Source organism: Sylvia atricapilla, chromosome 1, assembly GCF_009819655.1.
Source record: "Sylvia atricapilla isolate bSylAtr1 chromosome 1, bSylAtr1.pri, whole genome shotgun sequence".
NCBI lineage: Eukaryota > Metazoa > Chordata > Aves > Passeriformes > Sylviidae > Sylvia > Sylvia atricapilla.
In genome coordinates, this window is record NC_089140.1 from 68,615,358 (window position 1) to 68,641,198 (window position 25,841).

Here is a 25,841-nt window from a genome sequence, read left to right on the forward strand (position 1 = left end):
TGCAGACAGAGGAGGATATTATGAAGGCCATGTGGGCAAGTTTAACAGATGTCAGCATTTGATTTGTCTGTGCAATGTTTGTGTGCCTGAGTATGTGGTTCCTTTAGCTTAAGGAGAAAGAAATGGAGGGGACAACAAATCTAAGCAACACGGTCGGAGTCCATTTCATTGGACCCTGATGCTACACCTCCTAGGGAGTGAATTGCCATCCTTATGGTTAGTCCTCACCCAGTATGTCCTGATATGCTCCCGGCACTTGCCCCTTCACTACTTCCCTTCCCCATCACCACCATCTCAAAGGCACTACTTCTCCTCCCTCTCTCACTCCTCATCCAACCCCAAGCCATATCTGCCTTCCCCTCCACCCCCAGCTCCTGCCTTGCCCCCAGCAGTTCCAAGGCTCAGGCTGCTGCTGCCAGCACTGTCAGGGCCTGCTGTGGTGGGACCTTCCTCCTGGGTGAGACCCCACCAAGACCCACTCCCTGGGGCTGCAACACCTAGTTCCATGCAGGGGGGCTCAGGTGCAGATCCCAGGAGGGCTCGTGGGGAGCCCTGGGTGTGGAATAAAGCTAGGGAGGGTTTTTTTAGCTGTCCAGCTCTAGAGAGTGCTTGTGAGCAAGATGATTTATTTCTTCAGAGGTTTATAACTTGGCAAAATTTGGGTGGAGGTTTTTTGCAGGCAAGCAGCACATTCCTGACACACAAGCCAAAGTCCTGCCACATTTCAAGTCCTTTTTCCAAAGCCTGGGGACATGAGGAAAAGGTCACCAAATTTCTTGAAACATGGAGTGGGGAGAAAGAGTATATTTTCTTCCAGCTAAATGATCAGCAACTACTTAAAATTTCCAGGCAAAGAAAATAGACTGGGGCAGACTCCAACCTGGGATATTTTAGCTGAAAATTACAAGCAACTGTAACTAAGAAGCAAGAGGCAATTGCTGAATTTCCTTATTCCCAAGTTTTACATTTTTCAAAGACAGAAACTTGCTGTATATTGTATTTGCTATGGTTGGGAAGAAGCAGCACCCTGCTTTGCTTCTCCCCCCCACCTCCCTTTATTCTGAATGAAAGTGTTTTACAAATGAAGAATGAGGTTTCCTGAAATGAAGAGTTGCTTTTTATTCTGAGCTGGCTTCCATGAAATGTATTTGTAAGCTTTTTGTCTTTATCTCTGAACTTGCCAGAGGGTGACAAGGGATAGTACTGTCCTGGTCAGCCTGGCCGGGTAGAGACCAGTGGGGCATTTGAGGAGGTTCTGGGCAGCCCCAGGAAAAGGTTTGTCACTCTCTTTGTTGCCTGTCCCCAGATTCAGAATCAAATCTTGTTCCACCTCTGCTTCTCCTTAGGGCCTGCTGGACATCTGGGGAGGCAGAGGCTGCAGGAGGGCTGTGTCCTTGTCACACCACAGGGCTACAGTCCCAGCCAGGGCACCATCCTCATGGCTTCCTGGGGAAAGTTTGGCTGCCTGGGCATCATCAGCCACCCCACTTGGACACCAAAGGATTCTGATTCCCCAAACCAGAGGGTGGAAGGTGTTCCTGGGCTGCTCACTGGGTATGACCTGCACTCGCCCTGAATGCTGCTGGCTATCTCACTCTTCCTTATGCTTTCTGACTCAATCACTTTTCTCCAAGTCTTCACTCTATCTCTTCAATGAGCTCCCTTTGCCTCCTAGCCCCTCCTTTCCCCACTGCCCTAGAGTGCCACCAGGAAGGGTGGGAAGTGGTAAGGAGTCCCGTTCCCTGGAATGAGAGAACACAAGTGTCTCCAGAAATGCAGCCTGACCTGCATGGCCCCCTGGGCAAGTCAGAGAGCGAGGAGACATTGGGCATGTATTGGAGGGTGTGGGCCAAGGCCACTGTGGCTGTGCTGGGAGCAGCTGATATTCCTGAGGGAAGGCTCCGTATGGGAATGGCAGCACCTCAGTACACTTGAGGTACTCAATGACATGAGCAGCAAAACTCTTCCTCCCAAGGAAGAAGCAATGCAACTGTGTATGATAAACTGCTGCAGGGGTTAGGATAATAGTCTAAATGGCACACGAGCACAGGAGCTAAAACTCATAAAAAACCCCCAAACTTGCTCACTTTTTCTAACCTATGGACTCACTGCCACAAAGCATTGCTGGGGCAAAAGCTCCACAGAAAAATTAAAAGCCTGGTAAGTCAACCCCTTGCCCCTCCTCTCTATGGCTGTTGGGAAGAGCAGAGCAGTACAGCAGATGAAAAACCATCTTGGTGCAATCTTGGCAGGTGGCAAGAGCTGCAGGAATGCTGCAGTGGAATCTTCCAGCAGGTATGCAGGAAGGGCAGACGATGTCCCATATAGCTGGAGTACTTACCCCTCCTCATGCTCAGGAAGGCACTGTGCTTTTTAGAGCAGTTTTCATGGCTTCAGTTTTCATACTGTGGGACAAGCATAAAAGCAAAAGGGTGTGTATTTGTGTCTGTGAGCAGGGGTAGATATTCTGATGGACAAGTCTGAGAAGACTGAACCTTTGCTCACCCTTAACTCCTGCTGGTGTTGTTCCCATCATACGTCCTCTTCTTTCCCAGGGCCAAAATGGCACAGTTTCAAATGTGATATAACAGAATGTGTAAAGCAGATTCTGTTTTGCCAGAGAGAATATCTTTACATTGGAGTTAAGCTGAAATATTACATTGGTGAAAAGCGTTAATTCTTTTTTAAAAAGAAAAGATATTGCCACTGCAAAATCCCCCTTAGGTAACGGCCCCCTCCAATAAATCAAATATGTAAAAAAACCTCTTCTCAATATAAGACCAAGTAAAACACATGAAACACAAACCCCAAAAGGACCAACCAGCCCCAAGACTCTGACAAAATGGCAGCAATTGGGTTTTATTGGAATATGAGGAACTGAGTAGATGTAAAGTCAAACAAAATGCAGATATGGGAAGTGGGAAGAAAACACAAAAAACCCCCGAGAAGATGAAGAATAGAAGGAAATAAACACTTGGGCCATCATTCCAAAAAGCCCACACTTTGTGGTGTGAGTCACTTCAGATGATGCTCCACCAGCCCACTGTGTCTTTGTTTTCCTCCCTGCTGTCTGCAGCATGATGAAAGCACAGGAAGGATGTTTGATGGCAAATTGGCCATAGGCCACATTCAAAGGAGAACCATTTAGTGAGATTCACTCATATTTGTATAAGCTTAAAAAAAAAAAAAAACCCCAAAAAACCCAACAACAAGAACAAAAAAACCCAAATAAACAAAAAAAAATTTAATAACATGTAAATCAACCAGACTGATCTTGCAAACACATTTCATCTTGGATCTGGGAAAAGCACTCTCTTAGAGAGAATGTGACACTATGAATGCAGATAACACCTCCCAGCAAGCCTCAAACACATCTTTCTAGATGAGTGTTTACCACCATGTGGTCCATTGTGGCTGACCGTGTCGGGTACAAGTCTGATTATTACAGCCCTAGTGTATTTGTTTTACTTTTCTTAAAGTGTATGGGGGAGAGGGGGTGTTTGACTCGCCCTTCATTTCTGTAGCACAATGGAGCTGTCAAGCTTAGACCAAAATCTGTGAGCTGTTTTTCCCAAAGTGATCAACCTGATAAAAAGGCTCCCCAGAAAGGTGGAACCATTTTTATCAGTGAGTATTTATCACTCACTATCATTGGTAAAAGTGAGATAGTCAGACTGAAGGTCATAAGAAGTAGAGGAAACCCACAACATTTCTTCAGTTATTTGAGTGACACACTGCTACCTGAAAGGCTGAGAAAGCTTTTGAAGACAGTGGTTTTTCATTCATGAGAACTGAGTTGGTTTTACTGTTTGTTTGTTTGCTTGTTTTTTGGGGCCTTAATTTTTCTTTTTTTTGCGTTTTGCTTTTAAACCTGTCTCGCAGATAAAACCTGAGACAATTCACCACAGGCAGGAAACCCTGGAGGGTGTGGTGTGCTGGGTAGAGCAGAGGCCCAGGACTTTGAATATCTCACTTCCATCCCTGGCACTGAGTCGCTGGCTGCTGGGGTGAGCCACCTCCTGGCTCCACACCTCCTGGGGATGTGGTGGCTGACCTGGTGGGACAGCTCTGCTATTAAAGACAGCCAGTGCCACAGACATGATCTGGGGGCTGTGGAAGCCGGTGGGTGGTGACTGTTGGCTTGCACAAATTCTGGTGTTCATCCCTGCAAATTGCACTCCGAGTCAGAGATCAAAGGCATCAGAGAGTGTCACAAGAAGCTACACTGGACTTGTAAATCGAGTTTTTGGTTTATTCACAGGTTGCGTGTGAGGGTGGCAGGGGAGTGCTGCTGCCTTCACTGTAGCATCAAGCATGGCTTGCCTTGTATGAGCCACCCAGACGTACCATGACTCTGCTCCAGGAGGACTTCAGGTTCATGTCTCTGCTCTTGCATCAGTGCATGTGGCCACAGGGGAGGCACCAAGGCTGATCTCCTGTCAGGAAAGGAACCTTGGGCACTTTTTCCCACCTCAAGTGAGGCTGCTCTTGACCTATCCACCTATCCACCATGCATTCTTTGTCTCTACTCTCTTCCTTGTGCCAGCCCTTGTGTTTGGCAATCATCTGCTTGGTGATCTGAGGCAATAGATGATGAATTTGAGGTGAAGGTGGAGCACTTGGCCAGGGTAGTGATGCAGCAGCCTCATACTCCTCAGAACCGTGCACTGAAGTGTTTCCAGCTTTGCAGTTCCTCAGTCCCACAACAGAATCCACTCTGAACACCATAAGAAAAGCACAAGTCTCAAGAGCATATAAGTTTCATGAAGAGGCACCTACACAAGTTGTTAGAAGAAGTCAGAAGCTCATATTTAAACAATCCTTAGTTGCAACACTTCATCAGTCTTGAAAACTGAAATGTTGGTCTTCACCTGTCCTCAGTTCTCACTTTAAGCAACAAAATGCCACTTGGCCTTTATTCTGACCAAAGAAATCTTGAATTCATGGACTCAATCACAGAATGTTTAGGCTGGAAGAGACCTTAGACTGCATCTAGTTACAGCCCCCCGGGCCATGGTCAGGACAGTTTTCACTAGACCAGGTTGGTCAAAGCCCCATTCCACCTGGCCTTGAACACTTCCAGGGATGGAGCATCCAAAACGTCTCTGGACAACCTCTTCCTGTGTCTAACCGACCTCACAGCAAAGACTATATACCTAATATCTAATCTAAACCTCTCATTCATTTTTAAGCCATTCCCCCTTGTCCTACCACTACACATCCTTGTAAAATGTTCCGCTCTCTTCAGGACCCCTTTAGTTACTGCAGGGTCTAGATGGTGTCCCCAGACCCTTCTTTCCTCCAGGCTGAACAACCCCAAATGTCTGAGCCTGTCCTCACAGGAGACATGCTCTCCGAGAAGCCCTCTGATCATCTCTGTGGTCCTCCTCTGGATTTGCTCTAATAGGTCCATGTCTTTCTCGTGTTGAGGGCCCCAGAGCTGGGTGCAGCACTGCAGGCGGTGTCTTACCAGAGCAGAGCAGAGGGGCAGAATTCACCCCTTGCCCTGCTGGCCATGCTGCTTTGGAGGCAGCCCAGAACACAGTTCGCTTTCTGGACTGTGAGCAGACATTGCTGGAGCTTCTTGTTCACCAGTTCCTTCCTGGGCAGCTTAAACCATGGGAACTGGGACTCCTTACCATAGTGCAACCTACAGCAGCCTACATCCCATCTTAGGTGTCAAAATCTGCTTGTGAAGCTGGGTGCAAAAAAACAATGGGATTGGTACTGGAAAAAGCTGACACACAAGTTCTGATTTGCTATGGGGTGGGTCTCCAAATACATTCAGGAGGCTGGACTGCAGAATGGATTAACACACGTCAGGTGGGTCTGGTCAGGAGCACAAGACCACCTACACATAGAATGTATTGGCACTGGCACACAAGGTCCCCCAGAGGGTGGAGTTTATCAGGGTTTAGAGTTTCAACATTCACACATATGGGACCCTAAGAAAAACTGTGTATTTTGCCCATGAGCTAATCCATGAATCACCTGGGTTTGTAAAGCTGTCGCTGACTACATGAGCTAGAAATCAGTTTTCCTGTTTGACTCAACACTTAAATAATGACCCAAAAAGGTCACCCTGGGCAGTGCTGCAGCACAAGGATAAAACGCGCTTGTGAGAGATGTCCTCCTCCGAGATTGCATTGGAACTAGCCCAGTTGTGCTGCTCATTTTGGAAATTTCAAAATGTAGAGCAGGTTTTGTCCTTGTGAGACAGAAAACTTTGCTGGGGTTCATTCTATTCAGTTTAGTAGTGTTTTTAATTACTACAAAGAATCATCTCATCTTGTGCACCAAGGTATCACATTCTCCTGTTCTCCAGCACGAGTAGGTGGAGATGTCTGAAGAGACGGCGATGGAGATTCCCTTTGCTGTGCAGGCTGTACCAAAGAGAGCTAGAACAGGTGTCTATCAACATTTTTTACCCAAATGGTTCAGAGTTTTCTGGTCTCTCCTAACTTATTTTCAAACCTATGTCTGCCTGTATTTATGTCAGGTTCTAAAAATAAGTAGCACAGTTCACATTTTGAATTAGAATTATCTGCTGAATATCTAAAAAGACAGCTGGAACGGGAAGCCCCTCTGTGAGCAGAAGTACAATCTAGTTAAAATGACTGAAATTTATCAGAAAAACTGAGTAATGAGCAGTGAGAAATACTGTCTCATTTTGCTAATCGTACTTTATAAATTATCTGATTTGACATTCTGTGCTGAAAATCTGCTTATGAACCAAGAAAAGCAAGGCATGTGCTCCACTTGGTCAGAGCAGAATCTGTGGCTGCAACAATGTTGTTGCATTAGTACTGTCGCACGAAACCCTGTGCCACCAAAATGAGGATGGTTGTTTCTAGATCACTGCATATTTAGAAATAAGTGGGTACACCGGGCTTCAGGTTTGAGTCTATGCTGATCCCCCTGGTTATCTGCAGTCACATCAGAACTGCAGCAATTTCACCACACAGGTGTCATCAAAGCATGGAAGCAGGCAGCAAAGCTTTCCTCTACCTGCACCCCATTTCAGCAATAAAGAAAAAGATAATTCTTAATCCTTAACTTGTATTTAATGCATGTTTCATGAGCTATATTGAGACCATCAGCCCATTTTATTTGTGAACTTCTGCCTGAGACTGGCAATGAACTTTTAATAACAAAAGTTTTTTCAGAAGAAAGAGGTGAAACGCTGCCAGAATAGGCTATAAAACTAAGCATGTGTTAATAGCATCTGTTACAAATAAGGCTAGATTCCACTTTCCATTGTCTTACTGCTTTTTCCTCAAGTTGTTTAAATTTTCCAATTCAAAAGGAATTTGGCTGAAGATTTCCCTTACTTGGTTCTTGAGCTCAAGGAGGGCTGCTTGCAGAAGAGTCACACAAAGCCTACTACACGCCTTTAAATAGTAGGGGTGTGAGAGGAAAGGAATACAGTTATCTTCTGGGATGTTCAGACTAGAAGCAATTAGGTACAAAGAAGGCCACCCAGTCCCCCCCTCTGCTCCCCAGAAAATCCTGGAGCAGATCTGTTGGCACTGCTGCTCCAAAAGCTGTTCTGTGCAGTGATAAGCGTCACGAACTGTGGCATTTAAGTTACTCATCAAGGCACATTGTTTTAAAAGACTTCAGGGTTGCACTGGTGATTCTCCAAAGGAAAACCCCCTTGGGTTGTCAGTTAATACTGAAAGGAGTACAGAATTTACACAATAAGCACCTTGTTCTGAAATAAATAGACCATTTTGGACACACTCTCTTCATACCTTCATTAAAGATAAAATTTTAGATCTCTGCAGCTCAAAACAACACAAAAGAAATGGAACTGAATTGCACACATCTCCTCTTTAACCCTTGGCAGCACTATATAAAACCAGAACTTAAAAAAGGTGAAGACAGAAATGGCTATCGTGTTCCCTTATGAAACTGTGTTTCCTATTACTCCCAGTTTTGCCTTTCATTTCATGCCAAAAAAACTCTAGTAAGTGGTGCTAAGTCAGAAAACAGCCCGTCAACCACATTAAGCCAAAATACTCTTAACACGTAACACAGCTTGTGCAAAATTATTTTTGCCTATAATTAACCATCGAGCTCCCTTTTTATGGCTCTCTTTAAGAATGTTGAAAGAAGCAAAGTATCCTGTGTTTGAAATGCATTGCAGAAACATTTCTAGCTATGGCCAACCTCATGTGTGCCCACTTCATACTAGTATTTGATACAGAAAAACAGGAGAACTGCTTAATGAGGCCATGGCAGGTAAATTGAATCATCTCTTTATGGACAGGCTGGAATGTAACTAAGGATATTTTTATATTTGAATGGTAAACACACCAAATTATCTCCTAAAAAATATTGTAAAGGAATTTACAAGTTACAAGTTACAGATAAGGGCAGTCACCCAGAACTCCCCTAGTTAGCAGCTAGACCAGAAATTCCAAAGGATCAATGTTCTATTTGAAGTCTATCATCATGTTTAACAAATTCCCAAATATTTCAACCTGTCTGGAACCTGACTAATTCAAATCATAGTTGCATCTTACTAGTTAAATAATGCATGCACTGTGGCTTGTTTTGACAGTAGTCAGAGTCTATTACTAACTCCTGACTAATGCTAAAATTTTACGTGCCATGCAGAAATTACAGTTCCTATGAACCAGAAACAGATTGCAGATGCTAGATATCCTCAGGGGTCTCTCCTTCTATCCTTGGATAAGATGCACCTCATCAATCAGATCCAGAGAGCCAAAGCTTTACAAGGTTAAAGATCCAGGTGTGAATTCTGAATTTCAGACTTCAGCAGGGGCACTGCATTCAATTTTCAGTTTCAGTACTATGATGAGGTTAAAGATCTTTTCCTTCTAATTTTTACAGATATTATACAATGATAAGAGCAAAACAGCAGTTATGTTTATAGCATGTAAAACATGTAAACCCCCTCATTTCTAGTGAGCCAAGAAATCTGCTTGGATACAAAGATCAGTATTTGCATCCATTGACACAAACATTTAATATCCTCAAGAAAAACACTGCTAAGAGTATTTTAGCTGGACACATCCAAAGCTGTTGTCTGGAGTCGACTTAAATGTGGTCTGGCAGTAGGTTTGGAAGTATAAATCCCTTGTTTCTGATGATCATAGTAACCATGGCAAAAGATTCTTGAAACTTCCTTCTTCATGGGGCCAAAACTATATCTAGGAAACTGTAATTTTCTACCTTCTCCTAGATTAGAAAGGGAAAATGTCTACCAGTACCTTCAACATTAAAAAGGAGTTGAATTTCCATACATTCAATATTAAAAAGGAGTAGAGTTTGTGAATACTTTTATAATAAATTTCCTAGGGTATTGCTTAGCTAAGTATTAGACTTTTGCAGGTGAGGGGTTTTTTGCTTGTCAGGCTCAGCAGTCAAAGAGCTTCATCAAATTCTTCTATCATGGTTTTTTAAAATATTGCCATAACTTCTGCCATTATATCAACAATAAATTCTATTTTTCCCCCTGAATATACATAAGAGCATATTTAACTAAAGTAGAATCAGAATAAGCAATAATTAACTTTTCCCCTTTTTTCCAGCTTCATGTTCTGTACAGTGACACTAGTTTTTATAGGCCTATTCTACCTGCATCTCACTACTTACCAAGAGAGTAGGGAAACATGCTATTACTTCAGAAATGTTTCCTTGGTTCTCGATGGCAAAAGGCTGCTTGGGTAAAAACCAACCAACCAAACAGCTCACCTTCACCATAAAGTACTCTCTCTTCAGGGAGATGCCATAGCTTTGGCAAAGGTTAGGAGACTGGACCTGTTTTACAAGGCCAATCGTCACACGTTATGGAGCAGCCTGCAAAGCACAGCAAAGCCCAAAAGCAAAACACAAAAGCCCCCTGCAAAGCACAACTGCTTCTGATTCCCTTCTCTGTTGCTATACAGTGAAATTAAACTGGTCACAGTTCTGGGAAGATGCAAGGGATTTTGCCCACAGAATACAACCTGCCTGATCCTCAGTCATCTCATGCCTGTTCTTATCCTTGAAATTCAGTACAGGCATGAAAAGTAGCAGGACTGTGGGTCTTTCAGTATTAATAAACCAAGTGGCTTTTAAAAAGCTATAGGAAGATGTTTAACTTGGACAATGAAACACTATGAGCACATTTCATAAATGATTTTTAAAGAATGTAAATTAAAAAAACATTTTGTGAGTGAGAAGGAACAGGATTTCTTCATTCTTTCAGCTATTTATTTGAGCTATTCCTTTAAGTTAACCCCCAGATATGCAATAACCTTTCCCTATTTTTCTGTATTTTTCCCACCACTCTATGGGGGGATCAAAGTATTTTTTTCCTGTGTTGTTCCCTAATTACATTGATGCAACCTTTGTTTTTTATTTCCTCTTTGTCTACCTCATGACCTACTCAAAATAAATGTCAAAATACAGTAGTAGAAGGACATCTCAAAATCTCCAGAGGCTGAATATCTCAACACAGCATATTATGGTTGAATTTTCCTGTAAGTCTTTACTTACTTTTAGTCAGACATATTTCACAGCCTTATTACTCCCTATATTTTTCACTTATGTAAGAAATAAAGCTTTCTAGGTTTTTATTTCAATAACAATTTTTTCCAGTTTTATCAATTTTAGATCTTTCTAGTGGTTCAAAGCTCATATAATAATTCACTTTATTTCCCTTGTGCTGTTTTCGGCATTTACCTTGCTTTAAATGTCAGAGCCTTTCACTTCTTTTACTTTGATTTCCTTGCTGTGCCTCTTCTCTGCAAGCTGTAACTGATGGCGTATTCTGGTGTGGTCTCCCTGTCTTTTCCCACTTTCAACAACACTTTTTAAACCTAATTGTATCTTCTAACAGTTTTTTATTGCAAAACCCACACTGACCACTTCTTGTTTTTTGTAATCTTCTTTTCAGAGGAACTGCAGCCTGCTGTACATTGGCTATGAAGCTTCAGCAGTCCCAACCACCCTGCCACGCAAAGGGATTCCAATACCCCCTCTTGCAGCATGGTGCTCGCTGACATCCTTAATCCATAAAGTGGATTTATTCAAATGCAGTGCTCTGACTTGACTGCGAACATTTCTTCATATCAGATGGAATTCAAGGAATATTTTGATCAATTCTACATTATTCACGTTGCCGTCAATGAGATGTTCCGAAGTGTGAGTTAGTTCAGAGATGCACCTACACGAAAGTCTGGCTTCAGGTTTTACAGACAAGCCAAAAGCTGCTGCAGTACAAGATGAGTAAGAGAATGATCTTACAATAAAGAGATGTCTGAATGTATGTTAAGACACTACAGACAACAGAATAGGTTTTCAATACTTAGAACACGTCTGATACGAATATAGAAATTGTAGACTGGCAAAATTCAAAGAAATCACGTTTCTTGGAAAGTGATGAATTCAAGAAGAGCTTATGACCACATTTCCTAATATTTTATTATTCTGAAGTAAAATGTTTTACAGAACAGGATGACTATTTCAGTTAATATCAGCAGTTGAGACTATGACCACCATAGAATGGACAACACTTAATAAAACAACATTGCTCCAGGTGCTTAGTGATAATAACATATATTTGAAGTCTCACACTTCCATTCAACATGCAGCTACTACTTACATAGAACTTTACAACAAGTAATTACATGTGCATCAAACTTTCTCCAAAATTACATACTATAGGAACTGTATGCTGCATTTTTAAAGCACATAATTGAACTGGCAAGAGAAATGAGCTGACATTAAGAAATTGTTTGAGAACTACGCAATATTCCTGAAATGATTTATTCAAAATGACTGTAATTACAGAAAGAATACATTATTACTGCATTATTTAATTCCAAGCTATGATATAAATTATAAAATTAAACCCATTTGTTACCCCCAAAACAATGGCAGCAAAACTCTTCTTCTCTCCTGAATCTCTATTTCCCCCCATACAAATCCAATAACTAGTGGTGAAAAGAGGAAAAGAGGACTGACTAACAAGAGGAAAACAGTGGTAATAAGTCTGTAAGAGCGAGAAAATACAAGAAGAGTAAGCAGGAAGAAGCAAAACATATGACATATTGTGCTCCTCCTTACTATGGGAGAAGCTATTAACTATTCTACTCCTTAACACCAAAGAACATTTTACTTGGACGTTTTTTCTACCATAAACTTGGAGGGCTTTTCTGCTAAATGCCAATGACAATAGACCTTATTTCAGATTTCAAGGTTACCATCACTACTCGAATAGAAGGGAGAAACATGAGAGGCAGCAACATGTTTAATTAAAAGTAAGTAAGAAACTAAAGGCCCTCAAGAAATCAGACTGACTTACAAACACCAAAACTGTAGATGAGCACGGAAAAAATAAAGTTATAATTTTTAAATGCAAAAGAAGCAGTGTACTTAATATGGTATCTGGACATTTATTAGTCAGCTCGAGGGGACAATGCTTATTACATTATAGAATTTGTGCCTTCCAGTCCCTTCAGTATCACTCTACTAATTTCTACCTAGAAAATAAGATTGATACACTGAACAACATGAGTAATACTAAAATTTAAGTTGACATTTGCTAAAAATACATTTTGAAGTATTTTTAACAAGTGAAACTGAGACTGCAGAATAATAATGATGAACATTTCTTCATGAACAAGTGTATGTAAACAAAATTGACTTAATTCCCTCCACACAGAGAAATATAGTAGAGAGAAAACCATTTTATCAAAGTATTTACCAAAGGGACAGAAGTCTCACTCAGCAGAACACCCCATAACATAACTGAAAAAGTTGTAGCTGAATTTATTTTCCACTGGAATTATTTTTAGTTTCTTTAGGGTATTCAAAGGAATTGAAGTAGCCCAGAAAAAATGTACTGTGTTTAAGCACTTTTGCCTGCATTGTGTTGTCTATGTTTTCATCATGGCTGATGAAGAAGCTTGAAAACAGGTCAGCTGCAAGTGCATGCTGCTTTTGAATTTGTTTAGCAGCTCTTCTAGTAACCTGTAAAGGGAAAACAGTTACAACTTTAGAAGATTCTGAAAAGGGAACAATTACTGCAAGTTTTGATTAGTCTGTCTGTGACTTCAGGTACACTGTCTGCTTTTCTTGTGCACCTGAATGGCAAATTTCAGTTCTTAGCCTTGTCTTTGGAAGGTATTTGTAAATTTCTCTTAAGTATCACGACTGAAAGATCAGAGATAGTATGACTGTTCTAGGAGAAACATTAATTCACCCAATCATGTTGTTTTGTCCCGAATATATAAACTGTGTATGAGTTCATTTGGGGGCATAACAATAGTTAATTTACATCTATCGAGTTGTCAAGAAAGTACCTGGTGCAGTGGGCAGTATTTATTGCAATCCCCAAACTACAGGTGTAGGAGCAATGGTGTTGATGGGCCTGCTGTAGGAAATATTGACTGTAACAGTGAAGATGCATTAAGTTGTTTTACAGTCTTGGCTGGGTTTTTATTTTCTCCTTGATCTAGGGAATAATGTGATCTCTGAACTTTCTGCCTTATTTCAAAATGAAGCCATATAGGGCAGACATGTATCTACCTGAACTTTTTGGCCTCCTGCATTACTGAGCAGCCAGTAACAGAAAAAAAAAATTTAACTGTGTTAAAAAAACCAAACTACCCCAAGAATAGCAACTAAAACCAAAAAATCAGTATCTGCTTCCTCAGTGGGTCCTCTGGAAAATGATTATGTCTACATGAATCCTTTAGCATCACAGTAGTGATTGTGAACACACGTAAACAGCTCTCAGAGCACAAATGTGTTATTTTACACAAACACATGCAGATTACAATGAGCTGCCTGGAACAATGACAATTGCCATGTAGTGACCTGGGAAACAGAACAGGTTCTGCACTGTCTGGGACTCAGATCACTGAGGCAGATGTAATAACGATGCAGTTCTTGATTCTCATTTGTCTCATGAAGCTCGAATGCTTGTCACTAAGTGAAAAAAAAAAAAATTCTACAGGTGTTTTGGAAAATTTGAGTTAAAAGATCTCTCCTTACTCAAAACTGATTTCTAACTTTAATATAGCACAAGAGCAAAGTAAGATGAGGTATCTTGAGACTTGTTGTGGCTAGCGAAGAGCAGGTTTGACTACATAGAGGACATCTGGAAGAAGGCATAGACCACAGAAGGAGGCCCAGACCATGAGATACACAAACACTCTCTTTATGTGTCTACAAAATATACTGAATTCTCACTGCTAAGTGCAAACTGATGCAGGAAAATACAATGAAACCAATCTCTAGTTCAAACCATCTATACTTACACTACTCTAATTACAAATCTATCCTAGTTTTACTCTTTATTAGGCTGTGGTTGTAAAATAGACTACCAAATACCAGGCTGGATGTGGCAAAGCAACCTGTTTGTCAAAGGCGGTTATGGTGGAAAAGGAAGAACTCAAAATTCCTCCTGATGTTAAGACAGAGCCATGGACCCTCCTTATTTGTCTTTAAAAGGAAACATGCTAGTTTTATGAGTTCCCCATGTATCAGCTTGAAAAAGCCTGAACTTTGTTCTTGGCCATATTTTATTGCTACTAAATTCAGTAAAACAATACATTGGAACTCTCGGAAACCTTAAGATTAACAAGGAAGGCTTAAATAGACTGATACAACAAGACAAATACAAAGCTACACTGAAATGATAAGACTAGGACAGGCAATCAAGATATGTGACAAAGCCATTGGCTCTTCAGGGTAATTTAATAGGCCGTGAACAAGGCAAGGACTGAGCTTATTCTTGACTCTGTAATTCAGAGTGGTCAAATACAGTGAAAGTTAACCCTTTTATAACAAAGTTTTCTTACAAGAGTAAAAAGCAATGACCCTAAAGGAAACAAGAGGGTACATTGTACTCACTTTCTGTCAGTTCCACTTGAGAGCTGAGGCAAGGCTTCCAAAGCTTGCTTAAAGCTTGATCTGCAAGGAAAACAAAAATACTCATATTCTGCTAGCACAAGACAGTATTTACTGTTTCTCTCTATAAATCCTACAGAGAGATGCTATATTTTATCCATTCTTTCTTTTCAATAAATTGACAAATATTTACCTGAGACATGACATCCATGTGCAAATTGAACATAAAATAGCCATGGGGTTAAGTAGGTATTCTGACATTCCTAATGTGATGTACATCATACATCAACAGGAAACGTTGTATCAGCAGCTGACTGAAGACTGTTACATCCTACATCCTGGACTGTTCAGAAATTAACAGACAGTGGCCAGCCTGCCTTCTGACTAAAACTAAGTGACCATCAGTGTATGAAGAACAGACAAAACACTGTTTTTGTCTCTCTGTGTTTAGGACACAGGCCACTGCATTCTGCCTTACAGAAGGGTGCCTACAAGGAGCATTACAGTGGGTTCGCATTGAGGTAACATAGGAGTCATAGAATAATTTAGGTTGGAAGAGACTTTAGGTCCAACACTGATCTCACACTAGGGCCAATTTCAAGGTTAGAGGAGTTTCTTTGGGCCATTATCCAGTCAAGTTTTGACTAACTTCAAAGATGGGGTTCCCACCCCACTCTGAGCAACAGATGCAGAACAGAAATGAGGGAACAATGAAGGACCTGCACAGATCGGTAGAATCCTACCAGCAAAAGATTAATAACTTGTGGCAACTACTATTGACAAGTCCAGGGATAAAAAAGCCTCCATGAAGCTTCAGCTTTCAGGGTTCATTGTGCTTTGCCCTATTACAGACAATATAGTTTTGATTTTATCCAACCTAAACCACTGCCAAGTAGTTTTCTTTTAGAGACCTTTGTCAGACACTCAGAATAGGGAAGTGAGTACTCTGAATTGGAATGCAGTCACACTATGTGTGACTCTATGAAGACACATTAAGACCTTACCATTTGGTAAGATGACCAAATTGCCACCCGCAGGGACATGTAATGTCAATCTCAAAAGAAGTGAAGGTAATTTAAATCATGAATGAAACTCCCCATGTCAAATCCTCACCATAATCACCTAGAAATTTCAATCAACCAACTTTACTCAGAACTGCTGACAGCACCATAGTCTGTTTTTACATGCCTTGGCTGCATCAACCACTGATGGTGCTAATGCTTTTCCCTCTCCCTTTATATTAATGTGTGTGAGTGTCCTCCACACTATTTATCTTTGGTCTTGCTTCAGTGAGAAATGATAAATTGCTGAAAGCCTTTTGAAGGTGTTGATTCTAGGAGACAGTGCAAAGCTGAATTCCATTTCCCTGATTAGGTGTGTGCAGAGGGACCAGGCTATTATATAAGCCTGTGGAGAGCCCTAATTCTCCATACCCCTATAAGAGGACCCTGCCAGTATCTGGATCTGTAGACTCTCTGATGCATCTGGCAGATTATTTGTTTTATGCTTTATGAGATTGCCGCAAAAAATGGGTAAAACTCATCAAGATCTGCTTGTCTCTGGCTTCAGCATAACTATCCTCACCAGCTGTACTGCTGTTCAGAAGTTGTACAATTTGTTTTTGGCAGCAAATATTAATTTGTGCCTAAAAGTCCAAGTAAAAAACAACAAAAAGTAACTAATTTTCTTTCAACTGATTAAATCTTGCTAGGCATATGCTTTTTGCATATTTACACAGTAGATCGCATATTTTATCTGAAGCATAATTCCTTCATTCTAAATTTACACCATGTGTTTTTGCATGTTTACCAAGGATTTTATTACACTTCAAAAAGTGACATTACAGCATATCTTACTTGCTTTCAGGTGTTAGGTATATGGCCACGGTGTCCCTCAATGCACAGATTTCAAGTTTCGCCTAAAGACAGAAATACAAATATTGAAACAATGACACAATGTCCTTTCACCAAGTGTATACAAGTATCCCAGAGCTTCACCGTCTTGAGAGGCAAATACTACCGCAAGCATCCTTGCCTTTAAACAGTTTATTTCCTGTATTCTTTGTTGCCACGCTGCTCTTTCAGGAACTCAAAGGAACAATTTTATACTTCTGATTCAAGTCAAACTTGTTTACATGGTCACTGTGTAGTAGTTAAAAAACACTGGTTTGTCTCTTGGTAACAGTTATAAATTTCAATTCTGCTTCACCTTTTCTGTAGTGTGATAGAGAGATAGAAGGATGCAACTTTTTTTTTTTTTTTTTTTAATGAAATACAGTGAGTCTGACTTCTCAGAGCACTGCTTAGCCAGGGAGGAAGGAAATATGAAAGTACAAAAATCTGTCAATACACATTTTATGTTTGGTTCTTCTGGTGAATTTATTTTTTTTTTTCATCTGATGAGGAAGTAGGATGTTTGTACTTTGTTTCTTTTGTGTCACCTGGTAGGCACAAGAGCTTGAGAATTTTACTCCTGCACTGCACTGTGGGCCCAGGTATTAATTTTCACTTAGGCAAACTGTGGAAGAGACTGAACTCACAGATTAAACAAACTTTATAGATCATCCTTTGGTCTTTGAAAAGCAATCATTATCTTCACAACTTTTATATGAAATAGAAACATTCTGGAAGAGATAATTTAGTAATTTAATTTAAAAATACAAAGTGAGCTTCATAAAAATTTACATTCTGTTCTTTTAAGCATAAAGATGAAATTTAATCCAGTTAGATATTACAGTAACTGATCTGCATTTAGACACTACTAATGACATTAATCTTCCAAAACAAAATTTTCAACAATGCAACACAGACAACTAATTCCACTTCTAATGAAAGCTTTTGGCTTTTAGGTATGTCTCTCATTCCTCCTCTATACAGGAAGACAGCTAAAATTTATGCTTTTTTAAAGCCAGAACTTTCTGGCACAAAAAATAACATAGTCACCCCAAATTTTATACACACAAGACATACTTTTCTCAACACAGAATATTTTACCTCTTTTTGTATAGTGCTCCAAGCTCAAGAATTGTGGACTTTTTGAAGTCCTATGCCTAAGATTCTGGAGTCTTTTTTAGATATTTGGAGGTACCAGTACCCCATTCTCAAGTACCACAGCCTAAGTAACCCTGGTGGAAGGGTCAGCCCTGCAAAACTGTGGGTGTCATGGGACCTGGGAATACAGAACGAGGCTTGAATGAGAATTTTTTGTTCTGCCTAATAAGGTTTGGATGACTCTCATGCTGCTGCTGTCTGTCAGACAGGATTTTCCATGTTCAGAGGAACAGAAAATGACCACGACTGATAAATTTACAGTAAGGAGAGAAAAGCCTTTCAATTATGGGTTTAGGCAGCAAGTTCCTACAGTGGGTTGTTTAATCAGACAAAATGAATATAGGAGTAGCTTTGAGGTTATTCATGGATTTGGTTTAAATACAGAGTCAATCTTACTTGGCTGTGACCTTCTTATACTAATTCTCTGTCTGATGCCATTACTAGAAGCAATTGGAAAATAAGGCTTACAACTGGATAATTATTTTCCCATCATAATGCAAGAAGGATGTCATGTTCAATTAAAATGGGGAGTTTATTCTTTTTCTGTTAAAGCCATAGCAATCTGACTCAAAGAGATTTTTTTAAAAAGGTGTTTTCTTAGAGTCCTTTAAAGCTTACCCAGTAGCAAGTACAACAACCAATCCAGCTGTAAATCAAGACAGGAAAGCTATTCTGCCCATGTTACAACAACATGGTATTGCAGAGAGGGTATAACAAACAAGGGACTAGTCATGCAAAGTCTTACAAGATCCTACTGAATCCTGTTTAAGGGATTTTTAAATCTCAAAATATCAATGCATTGTATTTTTCTTTTAAAGTGATTTTTTATGTCAGACCGAAGAGAGTATTTGACAACATTTTAAAGAAATACCATTATGATGCTTTTTATCTCATAGGATACAGGTTTGCTTTTAATGCTGTCTAACACAAAAATAACCCTAAAATATAATCAAACCCAAGAACCAGTATCCCAAAGGATATTCATCCATGAATCTGAAATAGGTTGTGAGCTAATAATTTTTATCTCTTTGCTTTCACTGCTACAATAAATCAAACAAATACCCAGATTATACCTCTGTCTGTTATTCCTAGTTTTCTAGATTCAGATGTTTGACAATACAGAGTATTCAGGTACCTGTAAAGCTCCATTTTTGCTGAAGGATGAAACACACTGCATCAGTCGACTCAGTTCTTCAGAGACTGCTTCTACAACCCTTGACATTATCCGAGGAACTAAGTCTTTGGAAATGGTAAACACCTAAGTTTCGTGAAAGAAGAACCATGAGCACAACACCTGCACTAACGGAAATATTTTCAATACTAACAAACATTTCAATAAAAAAACATAAACCTCTTTGACTGAAAGGTTTCCTTCATTTTTATTAATATACAAATATTCAAAAGAAATCAGAATATGAAGGATGTCTTTTTATGCCTGCCCTGCACTTTGACCAATCCCCTCTGTTAATAGCAAATTTGGCTTTGTGATTTGTGATAACCTTCTTGCTATACCAAAAGGCAGCTAAACACTAAAAATATGTGCTTTTGGCTGATGGATGCAGCTAGTCAGGTGGCTGTAGGTGGACTGCTGTCTTGTAGATAGCACCTTTAATCCACAGTTGTGTGTCTGACTGACAGTTACACATTCAGCCATTTTTAACCCATATATTTTGCTATTTCTTCTAGATTTCTTTATACTTGACCACTGTTTAATGGCTAGTGTTGTTATACTCTGTGGTAGAGATAAACGTTTGACAGTCTGTGAGAGTATGAGGGTGTCAATGGATTTTTGTTTAGACTCTGCCACTGCTGCCATTTCTTAGTTCCCTGGCAAAAAAAAATTTAAACCTTACTGGTTCTCCCATGCATCAAGATCATATTTTTAACTGTGTATTTGTATAACTTTTAAAAGTGGCATTTTCAGAACAGTAATTGCAACAAAATTGTTAAATCTATGCTTGAAGCAAAGTATGAAGAGATTAATCTTCCATAAAGGGAGCTTTACAGAAGTGAGAAATTGTTGTGGATTTAAAAAAAAGAAAGTATGATTTTGCTATGCAGAATTTGGGAAAATGCAGGCCAAGAGGTTGGAATATAGGAGGAAGTGAGATTATAGGTCAGACACATCAAACTTGTGTCAAAGCTTAAAGGTGATGATAGAGCTGCATTAGACCGCACAGGGCCAGGAGAGAAGATGACACAAGAAGCTGGAGTGGTGTATGTAAGCTGAAGTATGTGACTGGAGTGGTATAAGCAGGAAAATGAAATGTATAAAGTTTTAAAACACTTCCCCACTTTCTGCTTTGAAATAGTCTAAAGAATTAAGTAGTGGACTGTTTTGCAGGAACACTTTTGCTTTTATGCAAAGTTTAGATCCCATGTCTGACAAGGAAATTTAGTACCTGACAGAAGATACAATACATATGTGCAAAAATAAACAAGGGAAATAAATAAATAAATAAAGATTCCTACGGAGTTTTCTGTAATTTAAATAAAGAATTGTGTAGCTGGCATCCCATAAGGTTGACCATTCCAAAAGGCAGGTCTGCACTACAGGCCAAGTACACTGACCCCATAAATGTCAGCTACCAGCTGTTACCAGTGCTGGAAAGGGGTCATCTTACTCAGCACCAAACATGGCTGACCAATTCAACACAAACACACCAGGAATATGCCCAAAGGTATTCTACTGAGAATATTTCTGCCTGCAATGACCACTCTTCAAGTTACTTTACAGAATCCAGGAAAAATAATTCTCAGCATGGGTGAATCATCACAAATTTGCAATAAGAAGCCCTTATTTTGATTTCAGCTAAATTTGAATTCAAAGGCAGAGAAACAATTTTCTTTCCATTTCAGTTTATCCTTGCTGTTCATCTGATGGTTAAATTTTTGCCATTACAAACTACAGAAACTTGCTGCCTTGCTAAGTAAACTTAAGCCTGACCCAGCTTAACAGAACTTCAACAGTGGAAATAGGAGTTTTGTCTTGACACATGTTCTTATATTTATGTAACATTTCACATCCAGAAATTTATGAGGCAATGCTATTGAGGCCAGAATCAGTTTTGGTCTCAATGAAGACAGCACAGCAATGCACTTTTCTGCTGCAACATTTTAATAAGTATGCATGTTTACAAGCCTAGCTGAGTAAGTCACAAGTGCTTTGATTTTTTTAAACAAAACCTCTAATTTCCGTTTTAATCTATTTCCACTACATTGAAAAAAAAAAATCAAAAATTGGTATCATGTTGGTATATGTTTTTAGTGTTTCTTATTCCCTCATTTGGAAGCATTTTGTAAAATCACAATGCTTTTGTGAAAGTGCTTCTGCTATAATTTAACACTGAAATGGTAGCAAAAATACTGCAGGTCGCATTTGAAGTTCCTGAAAATATTTTCATTTATATGAATCCTTGTAATATTAGAAGGAATAAGATAAGTAAAAGCCTCCAGTGAATCTCATATTTGAATTACAGGGAAAAGGGAGAGCAGCTATAGTTGTGGTATTTTGGAAGGTAAGAGTAATACTACTACCAATGCTTCTACCAGGAGCAACAGTAATCTGTTAACACTCTTGATGATTAGAATGAGTGATTATGTAAAACACAGGCTCTAACTTAAAGAACCATAGGAAATTCCTGCATATAATCCCAAAAGGCTAAATAATTGCAGCCCCTCTGAGCTTATTATGAGCAATGTTTTAACATGCACTCCCTAGCCAAGGGAGCCATTACCTACTTAGGTATTTCAAGCAGTATTTGTGCTGTACAAGGACTATAAAACTTTCTGTGTTTAGCTTTCCTATTTCCATTGTATGTAGAAGACTGACATACATTAGCTTTTCACTCTGAGTGGCACGTGTTGAACATTTCTTTCAAGGTGAAACAGAAGTTAATTTACAGAGGTTTTGGAAAATAAAGATAATCAAGAAAGAGAGCATCATAACTAGCTATATATCTATATATTATCTGCATGGAAAGGGAGAATTTAACTTTAGAATCTGGATTTCCTCTTTATCAGATAATGGAGACAAAAAGGTGTAATGGAGTGTTAGAGAGGATAAACAGGAACTACTCATCTCCTTCTGCCCATTAAAAAAAAAGTTATCAGTTGCATAACAGGTTGGCTAAACCTAATCTAAAACACATCTACAATGAAGATACTTAAATAAAAGGCTGAAAAAAACCCTGGTGAAAGCCAGGATTTACCAGGAAAAGTACACTGAAATCATATGAATATAAGCATGAAATGATCTGAAGCTACTCCTCACCTCTGCATGCACAGCAATGATATTCACTAATGCCTCTTTCAAGTAGTTTCTGACACCTGAAACAAAAGAAACAAAATAATTACTTTCATTCTGTTGTTTCAACAACATCATAATATTCTGCTGTTTGATACTGTACTTTTTATTTTCATTTTTTACTACTACTTTTGCAATCAGAGGCAGAAAGAGAAAGTTCCATAGCCACACCACTAGTCTATTTCCTTTTTCAAATCAAATGGAGAAAGGCACATTTCCTTAGAGCAGAAGGTTAAAAAAAAAGCCAGTAGGTTCCTGTTTTAGTAGTCTTTAGCGACATAATTTCACCAACTTTGCAATTTAATAAAAAACTAGCATTATTAAAAGAATACATTCTGGGTGTTTTGCTAGAATACACACACCATGGCACAGAACATGCACCACAGTTTGATAAGTTCTAAAGAACAAAGACAAGAGATTTTGTTTGTACAACAGTCTTCAAGACCTTACTACTTTATCAGCTTCTCTATCTGTGAATTATTACAGATAGGAATAGCAAGGTCTCTTGTTTATCTGAAAGCGGTTCAGAATATATTACTCATGGCAGTTTATAGGAGATGTCATGCCTTAGTAGAAATTTCCTTTTGAGGAAGGTGGAGAAGTCAAATAAGCATTTTCTTGCCAAGCTTACGAAACGCTTGTCAATTTACACTAAGAAGTGAACTCTAAACAGAAGAACATCCAGGAGTGTGTGCTTTATTTAGGACAGGCTCTTAGTAATCTCTGCCGCTGTAATTCTGTAACTTTCCCAGCCTGTACTCCAGTCGTCTAACACATAAAACAGGCAAAAATCTAAATTGCCTCACTTGATTTTATGGCCACTTCACTTTGTAGTCAAAGGAGAATTAGAAAGCATTCAACTCACTAAAGTATGTACAAATGCTATAAAAACAAAGTAATGAGAGTTAGTGATCCACCTGACCTCAAGTTCTGATTTTGATTAGGCTACCACGATTTAGAAAAAGTGCAGTCAGAGACTCAATCTGTCCCTTCAATATATTCAATCAACAGTAAAATATGAGACTCATTGACAGAGACTGGTGAGACTACACAGCTCAGAGATCATAGTGTGATTAATGCTATAAAAATTACGAAGTGAGCCTTTAATCAGTTCATCTTACTTGCTCCACCTTTCCTCAGATAACACCGATGCAGAAACTTAGTTCTGATACAGAAAACAGCTATAAAAGGGGTTACTCAAGATCACGAAAATGACCAATTCTGTGAGAAGAGTTGTATCTCACTACTGCCACTTCAGTCATGCTCATATCTTTAACCACTGATCTCACAACTTGCCTCAAGATCTAAAAAGGTGACACTTGTTCTTTGTTAGACAATGATGGATAAAAATTTTATAGAAGTAGGACATAAGGATGACAGAACTGTCTCGTATGAGGAACAAACATCTAGGATGTGCAGTGGGATGCAGCCTGGAGGTTAGAAAAATACAAGCTTTTCTTGCTACATTCCAAAACATCTCTAGTGCCTTTTCTCTTTACCTTTATTCTTTCCCTTGAAAATCTCAGCTAACCTCAATTAAACCAAAGACGTCAAACAGTATTGTATACTGTTGTATATATATTGTACACAGGTTGCAAATTTAAAATTAGTTTCATCTTAGCAAAGCAATGCAGGAGGAATAAAGCAACACCAGACATTTTATGAAACTGACTTTTTTTGTCCTGCCCTGTAACCTTGTGAAACAAAGGAAGAATTCTACACACCAATACTTGAACAACACCAAAAGATCACAGGTATATGTGGAAATGCAACACCCCCTTCCTTTTTCCTCTTCTACTGTTTTCCTTCTTTTACTTCATTTTGCTCCTGTTTAAATCCTCTGCACATTTCATATCATAGAGGTCATAATTTCTATCACCCCCAAGAAGCAAATAGGACTTGACCAGACTGAACAATGGTATGCAAATCACATCAAGAGGTACAGGGTGAATATGGGAGCTGGTTTGCAGTTAACCTCAGGGTGTGAAGTGCTGCTTTTGGTCTGCAATCCTATGTGGTATTCAGCTTTTGGCTGCCTACCAGCCTCGTCTTGTGACAGTAGGATCTTTCATGTGGGAACTGTGATTTTACTTTTGCACAAATGCTGCACAAGATTAAGACTTTGACAGTATCCCCTCTCTAGGGATACCTGAGCACTGCCATGGCATGTTCCTCAGTCAAAATTTCAGTTGTGACCTAAGCAGCATTTCTTTGGCCCAACAGAGTGCTCCCTAATGAAGCACCTCAACTCAAACCCTGCTACTGCTGGGGAGCCATAAGGAAAGGACAGAGAAGGGGCTGCCATGCCAAACAGACAGGGCACGTGTGTCTCCTGCAGAGGTGGCCAGCAGGCTGAGCTCTGAAGAAGTGCTATCAAGGAGGGGAGTGAAAAGCTGAAGTGGATAGAGACTGAAGTGGTTTGTGTAGGAGGGTGGTGTGGTTCCAAGGAAGAATCCTCATTTCCCACCTATCCCACCTAAATTCCTGAGGAAGTGTGCCTCTCCTCATGCATTCATGCAACTTGGCTCAGGGCAGGAGCTGCTAATTCTGTCTGCTGCTGCAAGCACCCAAATTAAACAGCTTTTGACTAGTGTAGTAAAAGTTGCCCATCACTATATCTGCAGAAACTTTCCATATCATATTTCATGAAGAGTTAGTTACCAAGTTGCCATCACAGTTGTAACTATGTAAGTACTGTTTATTTCTAAAAGCATGAAATACTAGTATCAGCAACATTAATGCCAGGTGTTGAACACCATTGTCTGATGGTTCTCAGCTAAGGTAAAATAGTTATTTATGTCAGAGCTCAGAATGAATCCAGTAAATGGAATGGAGATGGAAGCTATGGTAAAGATGAAGTGAGAGTAGCTTAGTATTGCATATTGTTAGCCTATCCCAGCTGCATGATAGAATTGTTAATTTAAACCTTAGTGAAAGGGCATAAGCAGACATTTTATCTTCCATCCTTGTACCACACACAAGGACGAATGGGTGAGCTAAGAACTTAAAGGAGATTAGTGCTACTGGGATTGCAAGAAATAATTAAGTGTTCCTGACCTTTCATAGCAGGCTCAGTCCTGCAATGACTGCAGGATCAGAGAGCTCAGTACCAGCACAAATAATTCCTCAGTTTCTTGGACAGGTTTTATAACTTAAGAGCAAATAATTCAGCACAAACTGTGCAAAGCTATGCAGTTTACAGACAGTCTATGTATATAAAACTGCAGTCACCTTAATTGCAGCATTTAATAACCTGAAAGACCTTGTCTTGGTAACCCAAACAAGCCAAAGACAGAAAGAACATGGAATTGCACAAATGCCAGTTGGTGGAACCAGACAGGGAAAGAAGGGAGAACTATGCAAGGTGAAGAACAACATAGGCACAAGAAAGAAAGAACAGTATGAATGAACGATCAGTGAAGTTAGGCTGGAAACTGAAGGTCACTGTGTAAAGGTTTGCTCTAACTAAGCTATGAAACACGTGGTTTTATGACAATCATTGGTGTTGGGGGGTCACTTCCCTACCACAAATAGAACATAAGTAAAAACGGTATTTCCCCCCAGCCCTTTCTTTTGTCTTATTTGTGAAGGATTTAATTTTTGGATGTAGAGAC

At 39.6% G+C, this 25,841-nt stretch overlaps 1 protein-coding gene across 1 annotated transcript in view; it reads right to left on the reverse strand.

Moving 5' to 3' along the window:
- Positions 1–11,411: 11,411 nt before the first annotated feature.
- EXOC2 (exocyst complex component 2) overlaps positions 11,412–25,841 on the reverse strand; it is a 127,139-nt gene continuing 112,709 nt past the window's right edge. Inside the window, exons 24-28 of the mRNA XM_066325892.1 lie at positions 22,195–22,250; positions 19,057–19,179; positions 16,728–16,789; positions 14,875–14,934; positions 11,412–12,987 (exon numbers count right to left, since the gene is read on the reverse strand). Of these exons, the coding sequence (XP_066181989.1) occupies positions 12,894–12,987; positions 14,875–14,934; positions 16,728–16,789; positions 19,057–19,179; positions 22,195–22,250 (395 nt within the window). The 3' untranslated portion in view covers positions 11,412–12,893. The remainder of the gene's footprint in view (positions 12,988–14,874; positions 14,935–16,727; positions 16,790–19,056; positions 19,180–22,194; positions 22,251–25,841) is intronic.